Raw genomic sequence first — 20347 nt, forward strand, 5'->3', positions numbered from 1 at the left:
TTTATGTTTCTGAATTGCATTTGGATTACACGGTTTTAAAACAAACAAACTTAATGTAAAACTTTTTTTTTTTCAGTCACACATAAATGAAACTTAAGAAACAGGTCAGATTTCTGCACTCAGATAGTCATGGCATAGTTTATTATTAACTATTTATTATAGTTAATAAAAAAATATAATAAAAAAAAAATCTTAATATTAATTATTAATCTAGCTGGTTTTATTTAAATAATTATATTCATTCAAATTGCTGAATCAGCTATTATTCGGTTTAAAACTATAAGCATGGTTAAATATGTGGAACAATTTATACTTTATACTTTTGATCAAATAAATGCATCCTAAATGAGTGGAATTTACTTCTTTAAAAAAAAAACCTTTTACTTCAGATTAGTTTCTCTTCAATAAACTCCTAACTTTTAACTGAAGGTGAATTACTGTAGAAGTTATGTTTGAGTATTAGGTTGGGAGAAGGGTTATGCATCATCATGTGCATCATAAGCACTAATAAGCAGCCAATAAGCATCAAGATTAGTGACTAGTGTTGTTGACTAAAGTGAGGCGTTTGTTCACCTGCTCCTTGATCTCCTGGAGTTTGTTGCTCTGTTCTCTGATGTCATGGAGGAGCTGGAGAGCTTTATCATCTTCCTGTGACACTTCAACACGAGCCTGCTCCAGACTGCGCTTCAGACTCTACACACACACACACACACACACACACACACACAGAGAGATATGAAACCCAGTCAGTTTTGCTGTTATTGTTATAAAACGATAGATACGTTGTCCATCAGTAAAGTGTGAGCACACACACTTCGGAGGCATATATCATGGATAAGGATGCACAGTATCTCTGTGAATCACACGTATGTTGAGGAAGCGCTCAGTAATGTTAGATACTCTGTCTGTAACTTCACCTTCTCTGTTGGTAGAAATGCCTCTTGTTTTATTGTTAGATGCATGAGTTTATCTACAGAGACGAAAGTCGTATTATTGAAGGAGATTCCATTCACTTTTTATTGCATAAAATATTTGCAAATGAAGTTTCCATCCAGTGTGTTTAAACAAAATCTTAATTTCTTAACTGAGCATCTTGGATGACAAAGGGGTGAGTACATTATCTGAAAACTGCTCTTTTATGAAAGAAATAAAAAAAATTAATAAATGCAGTTTTAAGGAAAATAAAATGAATTCTGATTAAACAAATACAATTCATTTTAGTCTTAATTTTTTTTAACTTTATTTTTAATACTAATGAATAATTATGTATTCATGCAAATAAATGTGACAATATTTAAATATGGAAATAAATGCATGTAAAAAAGCAAATTTAGTTAATGAAGAATAAAAAATCCAGTTAAAAATGTAATAAAACAAAATAATCAATTAAAAATGTAACCAGGATTTAATTGAATTTAAAATCGATTGTATTTGTTTTCTGCATGTTTGGTCCTCCATACTTTCTACAGAACACTTCTCTAAATGAATGCATCCCCACTGTAAAAAATTATTTAGCAGTTTAGTTGTTTCAATGAATTTTTTTATGTTGACACAACTTGCAGTTACTGAATTTGTTCATTCAACTAAAAATTTTAAGTTTTCAGTGCCTCAACTAGTTTGAAAGTTGACTGAACTAGGTCATTTGTCCTCATAACTTAAAAAAATTTGTTGACTCAATTCAATAGCAATATCAAGTTCACAACATCACTTATCGCGAGATCTCGTCATTCTCCTGAATGCTGTTGAAGAGAGAAGAAGGTCGTCAGCCATTCTAGTCAGTTTCTCCTCAAAGTTTGGACATTTGACTAGATTACAACTTTGGTAAGTAAAATATTCGTATTTATTGGCTTAATGTGTAAAATTACATTTGTTGTCTCAGAAGAGTAAGTATTGTTTAAAGAGTCGTATATTCTGTATGTAAGTTACTGTATGTAAATGTTCGTTTCGCGGCACTCTGAAGCCTCAAAATACAGGCGGTTCCACAGTATTCTCCTTATAAATATTAAAACAGATATTCTCCCATGCGGGACAGCGGAGCTAAACTTATGTGGAGCACGATAAAAATACAGTTTGTATGTATTATTTGAGCCCAGAGCTGCGTTAGAGACCGTTCAAACAGAGCGCGAGAGCTCAACGCGGATCACTGTATGGATTAAGAACGGCGGGAATAAAAAAAAAAGGAACTGCTCTAAACCTGACAGCGTAAGACATTCGTCAGAATATACATCGATGAAACATTAGGAGAAAAAAAGATTCCTACTCGAACTGTGTCTTTTCTGCATGTTATAAGGGAAACAAATGAGCACCATAGATGAGCACCTCCCTCAGAGTTCTTCTGGAGCGCGTAACTTAACGTTACATTTGATATCGCTGACATAAGCTTCAGTGTTGCCAACTTCTTTCAATGGAAAGTAGCTAAACCCTGCCTGAAAAGTCGCTAAATGTCGCTAGATGACGTCATTAGGCATATTCATGACGTAAGTGCGTCATATTATCTCGCCCTTTCTATGCTCATGTACTGCGTTTTAAGGCAGCCAAAATTCTCAATAAAAGTTTTTTATTATTATATTTTAATGTTTTTGTTGTCCGACAACGGAATTAATATTATAATGACTGAAACGCGGTCCATTAAGAATACATAACTAGCTCTCAAAGATGTTAATCTCTGCACTAAAATCCTATTCACGACATTGTCTAATTAAATCACATACACATAAGATTAAGATAGTGATTGTACTGTGATTTCGGCTATACTTGTATGTAAAATAGAGTTAGAAGCAACAGAATATATTTTTTAACAGAAAGTGCTGCTCCTTTCTGCCCGCTGAACATAGCAGAAGCAGATGCAGAGAGGCGTGTGCGCACGCTGGGAGAGAGAGAGAAAGCTCGTGCAGCAGTACCGGAGAGTCTCAGAGACTAAATAAGGTCTGTCAAAAAAAGTCGCCAGATTTGTCGCTAGTCGCTTTTTTGGAAAAAAGTCGCTATGGGGGTCTGAAAAGTCGCTAAATCTAGCGACAAAGTCGCTAAGTTGGCAACACTGATAAGCTTAGTTCTGATTATTTTTTTTACAGTCTACGGTTCAGATGAAGTTCTGAAGGTAGCGTTACAAACTCTTCTTTCAGTTTTCTGAAGTAACGTTAGTCATTCAAGTGCCTCGCTAGAACCTAGAACCCAGTGTAATATTGCGTGAATATCTGTTTTTATATAGTCTATGGTGAATATACGGTCATAAGTAAATTGCGTACGTTTAAATCTATATATTTTAGAATAAAAGTAATAATATCATATATCTTGTATAAATAGAGATACAATAACGATCGACACAAATGTGTTAAATTTCCTTTTATTGTGTTATAATTATGTGTTGTGTCATTTAAAAGCATTGTCTGGATGGTATAGTTTGTCTTTGGTATTTAATACAAACTTGTCAATACATTTGTCTTTCTCTGTAAAGATTTATTTATATGTATGTTTATTATTTTACAGTGTTTTAACATGTTTTTGTATTTTTCATGTTTATGATATTTTTGAATGACTGAAGATTCAGCGCAGAATTCAATAATCCTGTGGATGGACCGCAGCGAGTCCTTTTGCAGTTATCCATTAAAAAGATATGCAGACATAATGGAAATGGCATTTACATTGTAGAGCTTGGACGAAGTTGTAAGTAAATTTATTTATTTATAAATGCACATTTATTGGAGTCTATGTGCTTTACAATTGTAAGGCCCTGTTTAATGCATCCCTTTGTTTTTATTAAAGCACACAGGCTCTGCGCAGGAATTCATCAAGGACATGACTGCTGGGATTACGCTTGTGGATGACCAAACTGAGCACCATCAGTCTGCAGTGATGTGATCCAGGTAAAAGAAGAAGAAGAAATCTGGGTGATCTGGGGTTGTAACTCGTTGTTAGACGATCTGGGACTGGGACTAACAGAAATAAACTAATTCAGGTTTAAAACAACTTGAGGTTTAGTAAATGACAATTTTCTTTCTTTTTCTTTTTTGGGTGAACCCTTTACGAAAATGTAGATATTTGCATTGGAAAACAGCTTCAAAAGTTAGAGAACATAATTTGACATTATTTTCCCCAGTTTTATTCCGTGAATTTTCTATAATTGGTATTTAAAATGTCTTTATAAAGTGTTGAATTTATCTTCATAAAACCACCAGAAACCCTGTTTATGGACATAGCCATTCTTTATTATTTTGCTGAATACTGTTTTGAATCCTGAAAAATGTTCAGTTCTAGCATATTGGCCATTAGCAACTTTGCTTAAAGGATTGTTTCACCAAAAAAATTAAATTAGGCCATGTTTTACTCATTCTCAAGGCACCCTATGTGATTTTCTTCTTTCAGACGAATCTGATCTGAGTTGAATTTAAAATTGTCCTGGCTCTTCAAAGTTATTTAATGGCAGCAGACAGGTGTGTTTTTTTTCTCAGCAGTCCAAAAATAGTCAAATAAAATGCACCCATCCATCAATAAAACGTGTCTCACGTGGCTCTGGGGGGTGAATAAAGGCTTCCTGTCGCAAATCGATGCACTTTTTGTAAGAAAAATATCCATATTTAAAAAGTTGTAAACACTTTTTTTTCTCTTCCACTGACTATCATACGTGCAAGCCTAATTTTGTGATTCTCTTTTGTGATTTTTTTTTATAAGGAAAGGTTCTTTTGTACCTTTCACTATATAGAATGTACATTAAGTTTACATGTCATGACTTGGAATATGCATGTTCTCATGTAAACAAATGTTTTTTCACCTCTCATTTTCTTAAACAGTATGTACACATTTTCAGTATGTAGCATTATGATTGGGGACGAGTTTGGAAACTTTCAAGATCCTTCTGATGTTAACACCTCTGTCTGGTCATGTTGTGCTGTGAAATTTAGAATCTGACTTTAGATCTTTGTGCTTCCATGTGCATTCATTCCATTTATATCTTATTATACAGAAGTACAGTACACTCATTTTTTGTAACTAATTGTGATGTTATATTACATATATCTTGGTTTCTCATTTTGACCATGACTTGCATTATGGTGGGGGGAGTGCATGTGAACTTGTGCAGGGTTAATATGCAGAGTTCAACCTTCTGATTTTCATATTGAGTTATGAAATTAAAAACAATCCCTGTGGTTTTGATCTGATGAATTGAAATGCAACTATTTGTTTCTCAATCCCATGCCAATGTTATTTATTATACATCACACTTTCAAGTGTCGGTTCAGATCTTTAGACGTGTTTGTATTTTGCATTTTTTGTTTTGTTTATCAATTATCAGTTGATGTGTTGACAGCAAATTGCTTGTTCAATTTAAATGTGAATGAAAGTGTTGTCTCTATCATTAAATAAATTACATTAAAAAAAGTATTTTGTCATCTTTACTTAAACATTTAAGGCAGTGGAGTAACATTTGTTTATGATTATTGATCGAAGTAAAAAAAAATCCCTGTTGACACAACATGATTTAGTTGACTGGACTAGAAAATAATAGTCAAGTCAACTTAAAGAAATTTGTTACCGGGACTAACTCCACTCTAGTTTGAAGTTGTTTCAACAAGATTTTTTTTGTCAAGATAACAAAAAAATTTTAGGCAGCGGGGTAACAAAATATTTTTAGTTGACTCAACAAATTCTTTTTTACAGTGTACTCTAAAATATCCTATTAATGTAATCCACAGACTGCTCGTCTCTATGAATAGAGTGCGTTCTGATGAATGAGTGACTGTTATTACAGCAGAAGGAGAGTGTGAGCGTCACTCACGCTGCACTCGGTGATGTATGTGGCGAGGTCCTGCTCCAGGATGCTCCTCTGGGTCTCCGAGGCTTTGAGCTCCACATCCTTCTGCTGCAGCACTGACTCCAGGTCAGTCATCTTACGCTGAAACCGGGAGATCTCCTGCTCCATCTGTTTTTTGGGTGTTTTTTTTTTTTGTATGAACTTGCATTAAATAGCCCTGTTTATGATCTCAGTGATTATTCAGACTGTTTCTGTGCTCTCACCTTGTGACATTTGTCTTGAGTGTCTTGCAGTTCTTTGCTTTTGAGGTGCAGCTTTTTTTCCATGGAGTTGGTTTTGGCTGGAGAGTTGAGCCCTGTGCCAACCGTCTGACAACACCAGGAAAAACACACCTAATCACAACTATAATATGCATATGTACAAACATGAATCTCTAAGATAAAGCCAGAAGGAGTGTGTGTGTGTGTGTGTGTGTATGTGTGAGGTTGTGTTTGTTCTGGGAACGCACATTTGCTCAGTCTTTCACACTCCATTAGTTTCATGTGAATTCATTCATTCATTCAAAACCAAAGGACATCATCATCATCTTTATGTGGCGTCCATTATTTAACACGACACGAATGAGACGGTGTCAGGGAACACTAACCACACAAACCCATAAACATTTACCCCAACGAAATGAAAAAGGAGTTAAATCTGCTATAGATGCAGTTCAGCGTTTGGGTTCATTAGCATGGACCCACACAAACACACACACATATACACACAAACACACACACACACACACACAAACACACACACACACACACATATACACGCACTCACCCACACAAACACACACACACACACATACACACACACACTCACCCACACACACACACACACACACACACACACACACACACACACACACACACACACATACACACACTCACCCACACACACACATACACACACTCACCCACACAAACACACACACACACATATACACGCAAAAAACCAACACACACACACACTCACCCACACACACACACTCACACTTACACACACACACAGATACACACACAAACACACACACACAGAGAGAGACACACACAAACACAAACACACACCCACACATACACACACACACGCGCACACACACACACACACACACACACACAAATACATATACACAAACACACACACACACACACACACACACACACACACACAGACACACAAACACACACACACAGAGACACACACAAACACACACACACACACACAGAGAGAGACACACACAAACACACACACACAGAGAGACAGAGACACACACACACACACACACACAGAGACACACACACACACACAGGCGCTGCTAAAGTGCTGATTATCCCAGCCAGACATTTCCATCTATGAGTTAATTTATTATTTGTTAATTTCAATGTTTACAAATATTTATATATATTTTTTTACATTAAATATATATATATGTTTAAATCAAAAGTTGTATCTGTCAACATTAATGCATGAACAATGAACAATTGTATTATTATTAACTAACACTGACTCAAGCCAATACATTTTGTAAAAAATATAAAGCTCATATTCAAAACTTCTTGGACTAGAAGCAAAATTATCTCTTCTCTACTTAATTTTGCACAAGCCGGATAAAACAAAGAAATGAAGAAATAAGTGATGACAAACTGCAATTTCAAGAAAAAATAAAAAAGTGAGTTGAACAACTAGATTGATTGGGTTTACAAATTATTATTTTATGACTTAAATTAATATCGCATAAAACTAATCACATCATATAACTTCAGAACACTTTGGATAAAGTGCACTAGTCAAGCACAAGTGATTTCAACCGCTTTATCGTTCGTGGAGATTAACAGTCATTGTGTGTCATACAAACTTGGAACAATACGAGAGCGAGAACCACTTTTACATGAACTACTACAATGACGTTGAAAATAACAAAAATATATGCAAACTAAAACTGAAATCAAAAAGGTTGTGGAGAGGAAAATTTAAGTAAAACAATAGACTAATTTCAGTGTTTGCAAACAGTGATGATGTTTTTGTGGGCGGGGCCTATCTAGCGGTGCAACATAGCAGTCTATGCAAGCCATGGAATAAAGTCAACTCGCCGTTCTCTTCCGTTTAGATAATCATGAGTTTATAATCCCTAACTTCAGGTTTTTTTCTAGGTTTAAATAGTATTTCAAGCTGTAACTGTACGGTTAATGTAATATGTCCCCTATGGGAATATTATGGAGGCCTATTGTTTAAATCAAACTAATGCTTTAAAAGTAGGGTAATAATAGCAGCTTTCATCCATAGTCATCCCTTTGAAATGTCTATATTTTGCTTCAAATGGCGTCTTTGACGACAGTACTGTATAAAAAAGATTTCCAAAACAATCACAATATGTTTTTTCTCTTATTCCATGGACTTTAACCATTTCCCTCCACTTGTCCCCAGTGTCTTTCCACTCCAAATTGGTCTATAATGACTGTTTCCACACATGTTTCCCAAATACTCCTCCCACTCTTTGACTCCGCCCTATGTCTTCCATCGGTCAGTCACACTGATAGACTCCTCCCACATTCACTCCACTCAGTCTAAAGCAGCTGATCAATTTTGGGAAAGCAGCCCAGATGCTCTTCAGGAAACCAAAGTACCATTGGATTTCATTTGAAAACTTCTCACAGAGGAAACCAAGACAGGCTAAATATAGAGAACCGACCGCCTACGACAGTATAAAAAGAGACATGAACCTCAGAACAAACCAACAAAGACAGGAAACAACTCAAGCTCCCACATGCATCATATGTCAGTGATTCAGGTCTGACCAAATGTTGTCTGACGGAAAAACGAGTTCAAGAAATAAAAGAGTGAAATTCCAGCCATGCATGATCACAACAGAGACGACGAGAGAATAAAACCGACAAATATACTGCAGCAGATGGAAGTTAAACTATCGCAGCAGCTCGTGAAAATTTGCTGACGTCCTGAAGTCCTTTAGCTTGAGCTTAAATGCCATTAGAAACACAGTTAAAAAAAAACTGTGGATTTACTTTGCTTTTTCATTTATGTAGCACTTTTTACAATACAGGCTGCTTCGAAGCAACTTTACTAGGGCTGGACATCGAGTTCAATACTTTTTAGGCACTGATCGAATTACCTTTTTGTTCGGTAACAGATTTCGATACCTAAGGGTTTAATCTAAATCTTATCGACATCATGCAGTAAAGAATCTCTGCATTTGAACAACCAACTTTGATAACCACACACACCAATTTCCTCACTTTAGATGTGAACATTCAGCTTCTGTAGAGATACACGTCTGCTTCATTTTATTACCATCAATTATGTTCGAAAGCCTAATAAACAACCCATAATCCTAAAGACACATCCAATAATCAGGGAAGTTGCTGTTACCACGGAAACAGACTGCTCACTCATGATTTAGAGCCTAGGAAATCAGTTTTGCCAAAATGCGGTGTTTTCCATTTCATTTTTTTCTAGATTCTGTTTTAATGGTATAATTAAATTGTAATAAATTGATAATAAATTTATTTCCCATTGATTTTTTTTTTCTGAAATTCTGTGCTGCCTGTTTAAATTTTTCTGGATTTAATTCAATGCAAATTTATTATCAAAAACATTAGTAATTAAGTGAATGCATACAACCTAAATTAATCTTTTTTAGGGATGCACTGATACCGATACTGGTATCAGTATCGGTATCGATACTGAGCTCCTGTACTCGTACTCGTTAAAATGCCCTGATACCAATTATCTTATCTTATCTTATCTTAATCCATTACATACCTTTCCATCAAAGTTATCTAACATTATCAAGATGAATTGGTTCTTACACAGTTTAACTCTTGAGTTCTTGTGATATTTTATTACCATCTTCTAAACTATAGAGATTAAACTGTGATAATGTGCAATGTTAAAGGTGTTTTTTGAATACATTTTGTTTGACTGCATCTACTTAATATATGAAGTTAACCAGCTACATACACTTTTGGTTTCTCTACCCAATAATGAAAGATTTTTGGTATTGGTATCGGTATCGGTATCGTCAAGTACCAAAAATAAAAGTATCGGTATCGGGCCAGTACTGGAAAAAGCGGTATCGGTGCATCCCCAATCTTTTTTAAATGCAATATTATGAAATTTGAACAATTTATTCATCACTATTATAACTTCAAGAAGTATATTCTACATGAAGACTCCACTTTTTAAATAGCAAAAGTGTAAAGCCTTTCTTTTGAAGGAGTGACTGCCGAGTTGCCATATCCTTCATACTGATATTATATTATATTATTACATGATTTCTTGTTTGACTATTAATCAAGTTATAGCAAGAGTGAAATGTGTAACCTTATGTGTGCTGTATTTCTTTTCCTCAAGATTAATGTCCACATATTATGTGTGTGTATCCAACCGTAATGATAAGACACTCGCCAGTGCTAGAAAGCCTTGAATTTTAGATAAGTTCTCTGTGTACGTGTGTTAGTATCTGTCTGTACAGGGAGAAGCTCAGACAGTCCCAGGACAAACGATCAACTGCCAGTGTCCAGCATATCAGATATACGTCTTTGGAGAGTTTTATCTAGGTTTTGGAACCAATCAGAATTTTGTTGACTCATGTATTGACGCAATTAGTATCCTCTGTCAGGGTATAACTGTGGTTGATTTTGTATTGTACTGGGGGCGGCCTGCGAACTCCTTCGAGAGTGTTGAAGCTGACTTCTGCTGATGAAATTGCAAACTATTTTCTTCAAGTAAAATTATTATTATTAATTGAACTCATCTCTGAGTCCTGGTCTTCATTGCGACATATCTGGTCCTTGGGTTTTAACTGTATATTCCCCTACAGTTAATGGTGGAGGATCGGCGGGCAATAGTTCTTTGTTGACATCCCTGATCAATCATCAAACCAAGGTAGGAAAGATTTTAGATTTAATATTATTGGTTAGGAACTGTCTGTAAGTGGAGGGGGTCGAGAGAAGGAGGAACGATAGACTCACTCAGACGTGAGGGGGTAGACACCAGCTCCAGGGTGGAGTAGGTAAATTGGTGTCACAATATACCTGTAAATAAGTAACCTTGTGAGTATAAGGGGTACAAGTACACATCGGTAGGTCTTGATATAAGATATTTAGAGATGTGTACAGTTACAGAGGGAACAGGTGCACACCTATAGGTCTTAGAGAGAGACGTAAAAATTTGTTTCTAGGTGTGCACAGTCCAGGGGGGGACAAAAATGCATTCTTAACAGGCATGTGAACCCGTAAAGGGCAGTGCTGGGTCAAGCACCGAGGGACAAGGGACACATAGGGCCGTAAATAGGCAGTGCTGGGTCAAGCACAGAGAGCCAAAAAGCACGAGAGGCCATAAAGGGCAGTGCATTTACGGCCGGGTAAGCCAAAGTAGGGGTATGGGAAATCCCGAGAAGAATGTAAGACGCTAGACGGGGGTTCTAGTCGTATCTCGCTCTTCCAACTCTCGATCACCCACCATTACAGACAGGGGCGCCCCGAGCTTAGAAATAGGCCAGGTCAGTGGTTAGGGAAAAGAGTATCCAAAATTAGTGTTTAAAAATAAATAGTGATAATTCATATGTGCACCTATAAAAATATAGGGATATATGCAAAGGGAAAGTATTGATTGATCTGGGATGCCTCAGGAACAACCCCAAAAGAGCTAAAATGTAGTTTTCATGACCCTGATTGGATTGGACCAGTATATGGAAATTCTGGAATATACTTTGCAATTTCATCACGCAGAAGTCAAGTGCTGTTGGTAAGATCGCCGCCTCAATATGTTTTTGGTTTATGATAGAAATATGACTGACAAATTAGGTAACCTGGTCAGCCCTGATAGAAATAATGAAACAGAAGAGAGCAAATGCTGTAAACAGTTTGGCTCTGAAGCTCTGACTTTAAAAATATATATATATTCTCTGAATTCATTTAAAGAATGATCAGTCTGAGCTTTAATTCTGATTGTAATGTTAAAACAAAAACTTGATTGGCTTTAAACTTAGAAAGAACCTGAGAAATAAACATTTATAAATGTATGTGCCGATTTATTAAAAATAATCCCATAAGTAACTGAGTGATGATTTAATCTGATTCTCTGTGCATAGAAGGTTTAAATGACAAAGAATGATATCATAAGACCTGTTCCAGTTCCTATATAATTGTTGAAAGTCCTGACAAGGAATACTGAACAGAATTCTGGGTTAGTGAAAAAAAAAAACTGTAGGCACACAAATTGGCAGTGGCATTTTGGAAAAACTTAGAAGCTTATGTTTTGTTAAAAAAGATAAAATTACTTTGACTACAATGAAGCCGTTGTTTTATCTCATGCTGGCCCCCACCATGACTCTGGCTTAAGCTTTGAAAGTACCAGAGACATGTTCTGAGTAAAAAAAAAAAAAAAAATGTAATTCCTATATTTACTAATGTTTGGCCAAAAGAGTAATTTTATTGTTGGATTGCAAAATTGTAGTCACGCAGCATCATAAAAAAAGAAAAAAGAAGAGAAAAGAAAATTATTTTTTGTTTATGAGATGATAAAGTTGTAAACAAGTAACATAAACGGGGGTTTCAAAGTAACTTTGAAGACAGCATGCTAGCAAGACCCAAAGTAATATACCTGGGTCAGATAACCTCTGACAGATTTAAAACCAATGTTGAAATTCAGAAGCCATGGCCAGAATTAAGTGAATGGATAAATACAAGTTGATGTAAAAGTAATGACAATGACTGCAAAGAACTTTGAGAAACATTTGAGTTGCGAAAATAAAGTAAAAATACAAATATAAAGATGTTTATTTTTAAAATGCATATAATTTCTGACAAGTTTTAAACTAGGCTAGAGTAAAATGATAGTACGATGAAATTATGTTAAAAATGAATGAAAATGCATTGTTACGAGTCCTGAATCCCTCAGAGTTCTCTCTCTCTCATTCAAAGTAAGCTAAAATGCCGTTATCTGAGCTTATGTTTAAGTGATAAGATATTTATAGTACAGCACAGTGTTTCAGTCAAATCATAGGCACTGAGATGCTAAAGGACATGATAAAAAGAGTTCAGATTTAATGCATTAAGAGGGCAATTGGTAGTTAAATGTTCAACTGCCCAATGCATGTAAGAAATAAGAGATTATAAAAATAATGAATAACAATTTAGGAGCAATTGTTGAAGAGACATGAGGTCTTTAAAATCATAATACAGACCCTGAGCTATAGATGTAATAATTTTGAATAGTTAAACAGTTGTATTGCTATTTGTCCTATGACCAGTAACTTATCTGTCTTATTTTTAGTCTCCACCATCATACAGGGCCTGATGGCTGCAGCTACAGAAGCAACAGAAAATTACAATGAATGGACGGGTGTGAAAAATAAATTCACTGAGTAATCTCAGCATGATAGTTTGGAGGTATCCAATTGAGTTTAGCGATTAAATATTAGTTTGATTAACCTTTTTCAATGTTTTAACACTAGTAGGTGCTGTCAATGGCTCTCATGGTTCTTGAGTGCACCTTTCCTAAGCTGCAGGAAATACTGGATTCTGGAAGAAGACTGTCGAGGATGTTGCAACGGGAAAGAGTGGTTACCAGTGTGCATGAGGTGATTTCTCAATGACGGGTAAGATCCTCTTCTGGCCAATAGGGGACAACCTAAGGCAGGGGGTCACCGCCACTGGGCACCTGCCCTGAAGGGAGGTGTTATATGTGAGATGGTAGTGGAGTTGAGCGGATGCTTGATAGGCCTAGAGCATCATTAAGAGGGGAACTGTATGAAGTACAGCAATCTGCCTCAAAATGTGAGCTCCTCCAGACCTGATCATCAGCAACCGCATTCCTTGACTGATTGTTGTGACAAGCGTCCACAACTTGATGCAACTATGCCAGTGGATCACACCCTGAGGACAAGGAGCTTATTTATAAAAAGTTAATGGCAATGGGCTTTCAAGAACCATCTGAGACCATGTGATGACAGCCATTATTTTGAGACAAAAATTTCTTATGAGGCTAAAATGATATTGAAATAATATGTCTATATCATAGTCTTTACTCATGCAGGTCATTAGGCATGACACAAGATGATAACAAGATATGGTGGTGGCTAAAAATGAAGACTGCTTCTGCTTAATCAAGAGATGGTTTAGATAACAAAGGTTAAGGGAATTAAGCATGTAAGGTAAAAATAATTTTAAAGAAATGTTCCTAGCATTATGTATTTTAAACAGTTTAAACTGAGATTTTAGATCTAGAAACTTTGACATTTTTAACTTATTTGAATAATTTAGAGTTATATGTTGTAATGAATTTTATATTATAGTCTAAGTTAAAGTTTGGCAAAAATTGTCAAAATAAATAAATAAATAATATTTTGCACAGTAAGAGAGAGAGAGAGTGCTTGAGTGGAGGCAGGGATGGTGCTCTTCTTCTATTATTGGCCTGCTAAGAAAGAGTAACCAAAACAGAGCAATAATTTTAAGACCAAAACAACCCAGCTGATTTTTCTCTAAATAAAAATCATTAATGAACAGGCAAACTTTGAGATTAGATAAGAGATTAGGTACAAACTTGGTAAAATGCACAGACAATGTTTGAGTTTAAATCCTTCCGATTTAATACCAAAAGGAAAACCTTAAATATGAGCTGTTAAAATATAAATGTGTTAAGTATGTGCATGCATGAGGATGGCTATATATATATTATTGGGGGACAATTCTGTTCCTGTTTTGTTTCAATTGAGTCACTAACCTCTGGAATGAGTGTTTTATCATTACAGATGTGTTAAGTGAAATTACTTTACAGAAGTCGATAATTCTGAGTGAAACTAATGAAAAGACAATGCCAAACATGGGACGAGCTTTAAGTGGATTGGTTATCCAGCTCTGTCTGCTACTGGTAATAATGACTTGTTTTGTCTTTTATAATACTGATTTAAATCACTCTCTGGATTAATATGTTAAAGAGTGTTTATATGATTGTATTTGTGAAATTTAAGTTTGCCGTCCAAAATGGGTTTAAAATCCATGCCTAAATTTAAATGAGGGTCTAAATTTTAACAAGTTAACACTTTGTTGTTTGAATGATGAAGGTAAATATTTTAGACTTGACGGCAGAAAAACAGTGACAGATTGGCTACGTCACTAACCAAATTATCCAGAGAGCACCCTCACATAAAGAAGCCTGGTGGGAAAACAAAGGAGTGAATCCTGCTTGTGTAATATAGTGCAAAAGCTTTATGTAGTGGTTTATGTAGAACAGAGATAAGTTGAACAAAAACGTGTGGATAGCCCCTTAATGGAGCAAATCCATAACAAGAGGTTTGAATTAATTGAAATAGCACAGCAAAAAAAAAAAAAAAAAAAAAAAAAAAAAAAAAAAAAATTTTGTTTGAACAAAACAATTGTAATAGGCTCTATGGAGCTGCTTATGAACACCTGTCAGGTCAAATCAAATTAATATTGTGAACACTGACAGGGCTTTTTGATAATGTATACTGTTTCAATACAGATTTACAGAAACTGAGGATGTCTCTTTAATAAATATTTGGGCGTTTAGAACTAAGTAATAGTATTGTTCATTTAGTAACAGTATTGGGAAATCTATGTGCTCTTTTTCAGTTTATAATAATTTTGAGTAAATAAATATCACTGCCAAATGACAAATATGAACAAGGGTTTTAAAGAAATTGATCACGTAGCTGATGTGTAAGCATTTATCACTGACAAAACAGTGAGAACTAAATTGACTTAATACGAGGTATTGAGGATTTGCTTCTGAATGTGTCATTAATATAATCGGAGTACAGTAATATGGTATGATAATTGACAAGACTTACATTTAAAAAAAAAAAAAAGGGTAATAATAAGGCAATGAGTATGGTTAACAGTAATGTCCTGGTATAAAATACATGCATGACAATAAGTGGATAGGTTAGTTGTATTTTTGAAGTTAGACACTTCGATACTTAAAATGTAATTTTGATAAAATGTTGTTAACAATGACAAGTTTGGGTTAATGGTTAATGTATGTGTAAGCAGCATGTGAACTATGATGACTGCAAATGGATTCGTGGTGAAAGTAAAACTTAATAAAAGGGCTATTAAGTAATAAACTAGGAACTGCTCTAGGTTTTCGAGGAAATAATGATTATGATTATGATTATTTTTATTTTTTTAAGATGGCTCAATATTGATCTTACTTATTTTTGGTTTGTTTATTTTTGTGTTTTTAACACCAAGTTTGGAATGAAAGGGTAAAATGGATAATCAATCTCTATAATTGTACCATTGATGGGGAAAATTATAGATTTTCATAAAATAAGGGTATCTTTACTGGGATTTAGGTTATAAGCAATGTCTATATTTGGTATCTGTGAGGTGACTGAGGGTCTGACATATGTCAGGAATGCAATAACAGTGGTTATTCATTTAGCCCGGCTTCCAGAGAATAATATATATACGTTTATTGTAATGAGTTTATTTTAAGATATGACCAAATTAACTAAAATTCATCATAGTTGTATAAAACATGCTAAAAGAAAACAAATAAGGCAAATATCCTTCTTAAGGGTTAAAAAAAAAAATGAATTGGTTATAGTGTATGCGGTTTTCTTTAATGATTTGTTAAATCTGGTTAATGAATATGCAAATTTAGTCTTAAGGCTGTTGGATAAATGTTTTGTTTTAGAGGGTAAGTGTGAAGTAGCTGTAGTAGGAAGAGAGGTATTTACAAAGATATGTTGATGAAAGTATATATGGATGGAGGACACTTTTCCAGGTTGAGGGACACACAGAATGATTCACTGGAAAAGACATTATGTGAAGAAAGACTAGTGCAAGTGCAGATATTGTGGGATTAAGTAAGTAGATGAATGTATATGGGAAATAAAAATGTATATGGGAAGTATTTTGTACAAAATAATGTGTTTATTACTAGAAATGTCAGCCAGTACCAGAGATCTTAAGTATGCACATGTTTAAGTTGACCAACAGTCTGCATTCTTAGCATGCATCACAACTACACCTGACCTCATTTATTAGACCAGATGTGGGGTATTAGACCCCACATTGATCTAAAACGGGGGACTGAAGGAGTGACTGCCGAGTTGCCATATCCTTCATACTGATATTATATTATATTATTACATGATTTCTTGTTTGACTATTAATCAAGTTATAGCAAGAGTGAAATGTGTAACCTTATGTGTGCTGTATTTCTTTTCCTCAAGATTAATGTCCACATATTATGTGTGTGTATCCAACCGTAATGATAAGACACTCGCCAGTGCTAGAAAGCCTTGAATTTTAGATAAGTTCTCTGTGTACGTGTGTTAGTATCTGTCTGTACAGGGAGAAGCTCAGACAGTCCCAGGACAAACGATCAACTGCCAGTGTCCAGCATATCAGATATACGTCTTTGGAGAGTTTTATCTAGGTTTTGGAACCAATCAGAATTTTGTTGACTCATGTATTGACGCAATTAGTATCCTCTGTCAGGGTATAACTGTGGTTGATTTTGTATTGTACTGGGGGCGGCCTGCGAACTCCTTCGAGAGTGTTGAAGCTGACTTCTGCTGATGAAATTGCAAACTATTTTCTTCAAGTAAAATTATTATTATTAATTGAACTCATCTCTGAGTCCTGGTCTTCATTGCGACATATCTGGTCCTTGGGTTTTAACTGTATATTCCCCTACACTTTTTTTGTTATTCATCCAAAATTCTGCTTTATTTGTGTCCCTGGAGCACAAAAGCAGTCTTAAGTCTCTGTGGTATATTTGTAGCGACAGCCAAAAAATACAGCAGTGAAATGTAAGGGCAACCTCAGATTCCAGATTTTAAAATATTGTCCTCCTAACAAACCACAGATCAAAGGAAAGCTTATTTATTCAGCTTTCAGACGATGTAGAAACCTCACAATCATAAGGCCCTAATAACGATTACAGGAGCATGACGGCATGAGTCCTCCAATCAAAACACAACCAAAGGAGCTCTGAAATGGAAAAGCCAGACACTTCCAGACCCCCTCGAGAGCGTCTAAATGCATACAAACATGTCCAACTCTAAATATGCTTTCCACGGCATCACACCAGTGGGGTCTAACCAAATTAGAGGTTCTGCCTGTTTACTGTAAAGCAGTCCATTACCCAGCGCTAACACACTTCCCTTTAGAGAAGCTGACGCTTCCCAGGGGTCTGATCAGAACGGCCCACAACCGACTCGATTATAGGGCGCATGTGTGTGTGTTTGGGCTCTAAGTGTAATTATAGGCTCTGAGAAAGTGGATAAACCCTGTCTCAAAGGGGAAAATAAATTGCAGAGGGAACATATCCTCCATTGGCCTTTGAGAATTACATAAAGCATCCAGAAAGGTTTCAGGTGGATTTCAATTATTACAGTATTAATCTCAAACGATGCAAACTCGCACCTTGCATCTTTTTTGCTTGAAGTGAGCAGCGGTCCCATTGACTAACTCTGGGCATCTGCGGAGGATGTAAACACTTACGCATTCTGTGAATACAGTAGCTATTGATCCGCTGATGCATTCCTTGGCTATTCTTAGCACTGCTGACGGACAAAGACGAGGCTGACTCACAGCCTATGTTCGGTAAATGTTCTCCCGATGTTCCTGCGGTGACGCTGTCAACCTGCGGCGCTCACACATGCTGCGTTACATCCATCATCCATCGAGAAAGGTCAGGCAGGGAGTGTCTATGTGGCTCTCTGCAGGACGAAACAATCCTTGTGTCCACCATCACAGAATTCATCATGTGTGTGATGAACGAGGACTTTACTTTGAATCAGACCAACTGCAAAATGAGGCTGGTCTTCAAACGAACTATGAAAATTATAACAAGAGAACCAGGTGAAGACAGGTTTCCATTTATAAGACTATCAGACACCTTCCTACCAAAGCAGACTTTTGCCTTTCAACAATACTCTATAATGAAATGTAATGCATTTGCTCTGAAAATAAAACTTTAATATTTAATATTCACTGATTATTAATGAATGTTATTTACGTGCACTAAATACACACAAAGAAAAAAGAGAGAAACTTGCTTGAACTGATTCACAAACAAATTTTAAAACCATGTTTGTGGTTGCTTGCGTTTAAATGAGACATTATTAAAACATATCAATGTCTGAACTCTCTCATACTTCAATATATATATAAATATATATGACAAAACTAGTAATAGCACAATCTTTTTAAAACTTAAAGGGACAAATGAAAAGTGTACTAAAATCTGCATAGAAGCAAAAAAATTGGTAAATCAGCATTGATTTATTATTTTTCTTTCCATTGTATTCAATACTTAAATGTTTTGTTGTTTATAAGATTATTAACTGGGGGCCTAAACCCATAGCCTAATTAATTTTTTTAACATTAATAGAACTTTTTTTTTTTTTTTTTTTTGGAAGAAAAAGATTTTATAGTACATTTTGAGAATTTATATTATAAATGCAATAGATTATTATTGTTTTGGCTTTGACAATTGAGAATTACATAATTAGGGAGAGTCAATAATATTTTCAGGTTTTAGCAACTATTAATAATTCAAGCACATCATCAGCATCTGTACAAACACAAACTTGCACACATTTGCCATTTATAAGAATTTTATTTGAAAGCCTAAATGCATAATGCTTCGCTAATCAATGTGATTTTACTCTAAAATTTTAATGGATTTCATATACTTTTCATATTTCTGGATTTCATATACTGGATTTCATTTTTGATTTAGCTGGTTAGTTTGTGAATGTGTGTGTGTGTGTGTGTGTGTGTGTGTGTGTGTTATATATATATATATATATATATATATATGGAGAATGGATACTTATATGAATGCATGACATTTTTTGCCTTGTTAAAAAAAAATCTAACAAATTTAACGTCAGCTATATATAATTTACTGGCAAATTCTTGGATGGACATATGCATAATAAACCTTTTAAGTCAGCATGCAAAAAAACAAAGCTCCTCCAAGGCATCAGGGAGTCTGAAGTAGTGCTGCAACGACGCGTTGACGTCATCGATTACGTCGACTACAAAAATACGTCGACGTGCGTGAAATGTGTCGACACGTCACACTGTTTACATCTCGCGTAATGGCATAACTTACTGGGAACGGAGAAAGTTGCATTCTATCACAAAAACAGAGACCACTGTTATCAAAAGTATGGAAATACTTCAAACAGAGGCCAAATAAAATGGCCATTGAAAAAACGATATGGTGTACCATGGCAGCACAACTGCGATGAACGAGCACCTCAGAGGAAAACATCCTGGCGCTCTCCGGTGTTTAACTGGTTACCGTGTGATCTGGTGACCAACTTCCTGCTTCAGGTCTCTGCTGCAGATGTGACGGAACGACCGCAGCAGATTCGGCGATTCTAAAAGTACAAGCTGATGTAATATCATTAAGTGTCTAATAAACGAGACTTGCTCATTGCATGATTCTGATATTCTTGTAAAGATTACAAGTTATTGTTATGATCACCCGTAGTAGGTGAAGTAAGGATAAAATAAAAAAATAAAGTAAGTCTGTGATGGCGCG

The 20347-nt window shown here is 35.5% G+C and overlaps 1 protein-coding gene across 5 annotated transcripts in view; it reads right to left on the reverse strand.

Annotated features, from left to right (window-relative positions):
• Window positions 1-20347, reverse strand: part of LOC128014912 (citron Rho-interacting kinase-like) — a 71910-nt gene that overhangs the window by 42013 nt on the left and 9550 nt on the right. For all 5 annotated transcript variants that reach the window (XM_052598620.1, XM_052598619.1, XM_052598621.1 and 2 more), the window contains exons 2-4: window positions 6013-6117; window positions 5774-5917; window positions 574-693 (exon numbers count right to left, since the gene is read on the reverse strand). In XM_052598620.1, coding sequence (XP_052454580.1) covers window positions 574-693; window positions 5774-5917; window positions 6013-6075 — 327 coding nt within the window. In that variant the 5' untranslated portion in view covers window positions 6076-6117. The remainder of the gene's footprint in view (window positions 1-573; window positions 694-5773; window positions 5918-6012; window positions 6118-20347) is intronic.

This window comes from Carassius gibelio, chromosome A5 (genome assembly GCF_023724105.1).
Source record: "Carassius gibelio isolate Cgi1373 ecotype wild population from Czech Republic chromosome A5, carGib1.2-hapl.c, whole genome shotgun sequence".
Taxonomy (NCBI): domain Eukaryota; kingdom Metazoa; phylum Chordata; class Actinopteri; order Cypriniformes; family Cyprinidae; genus Carassius; species Carassius gibelio.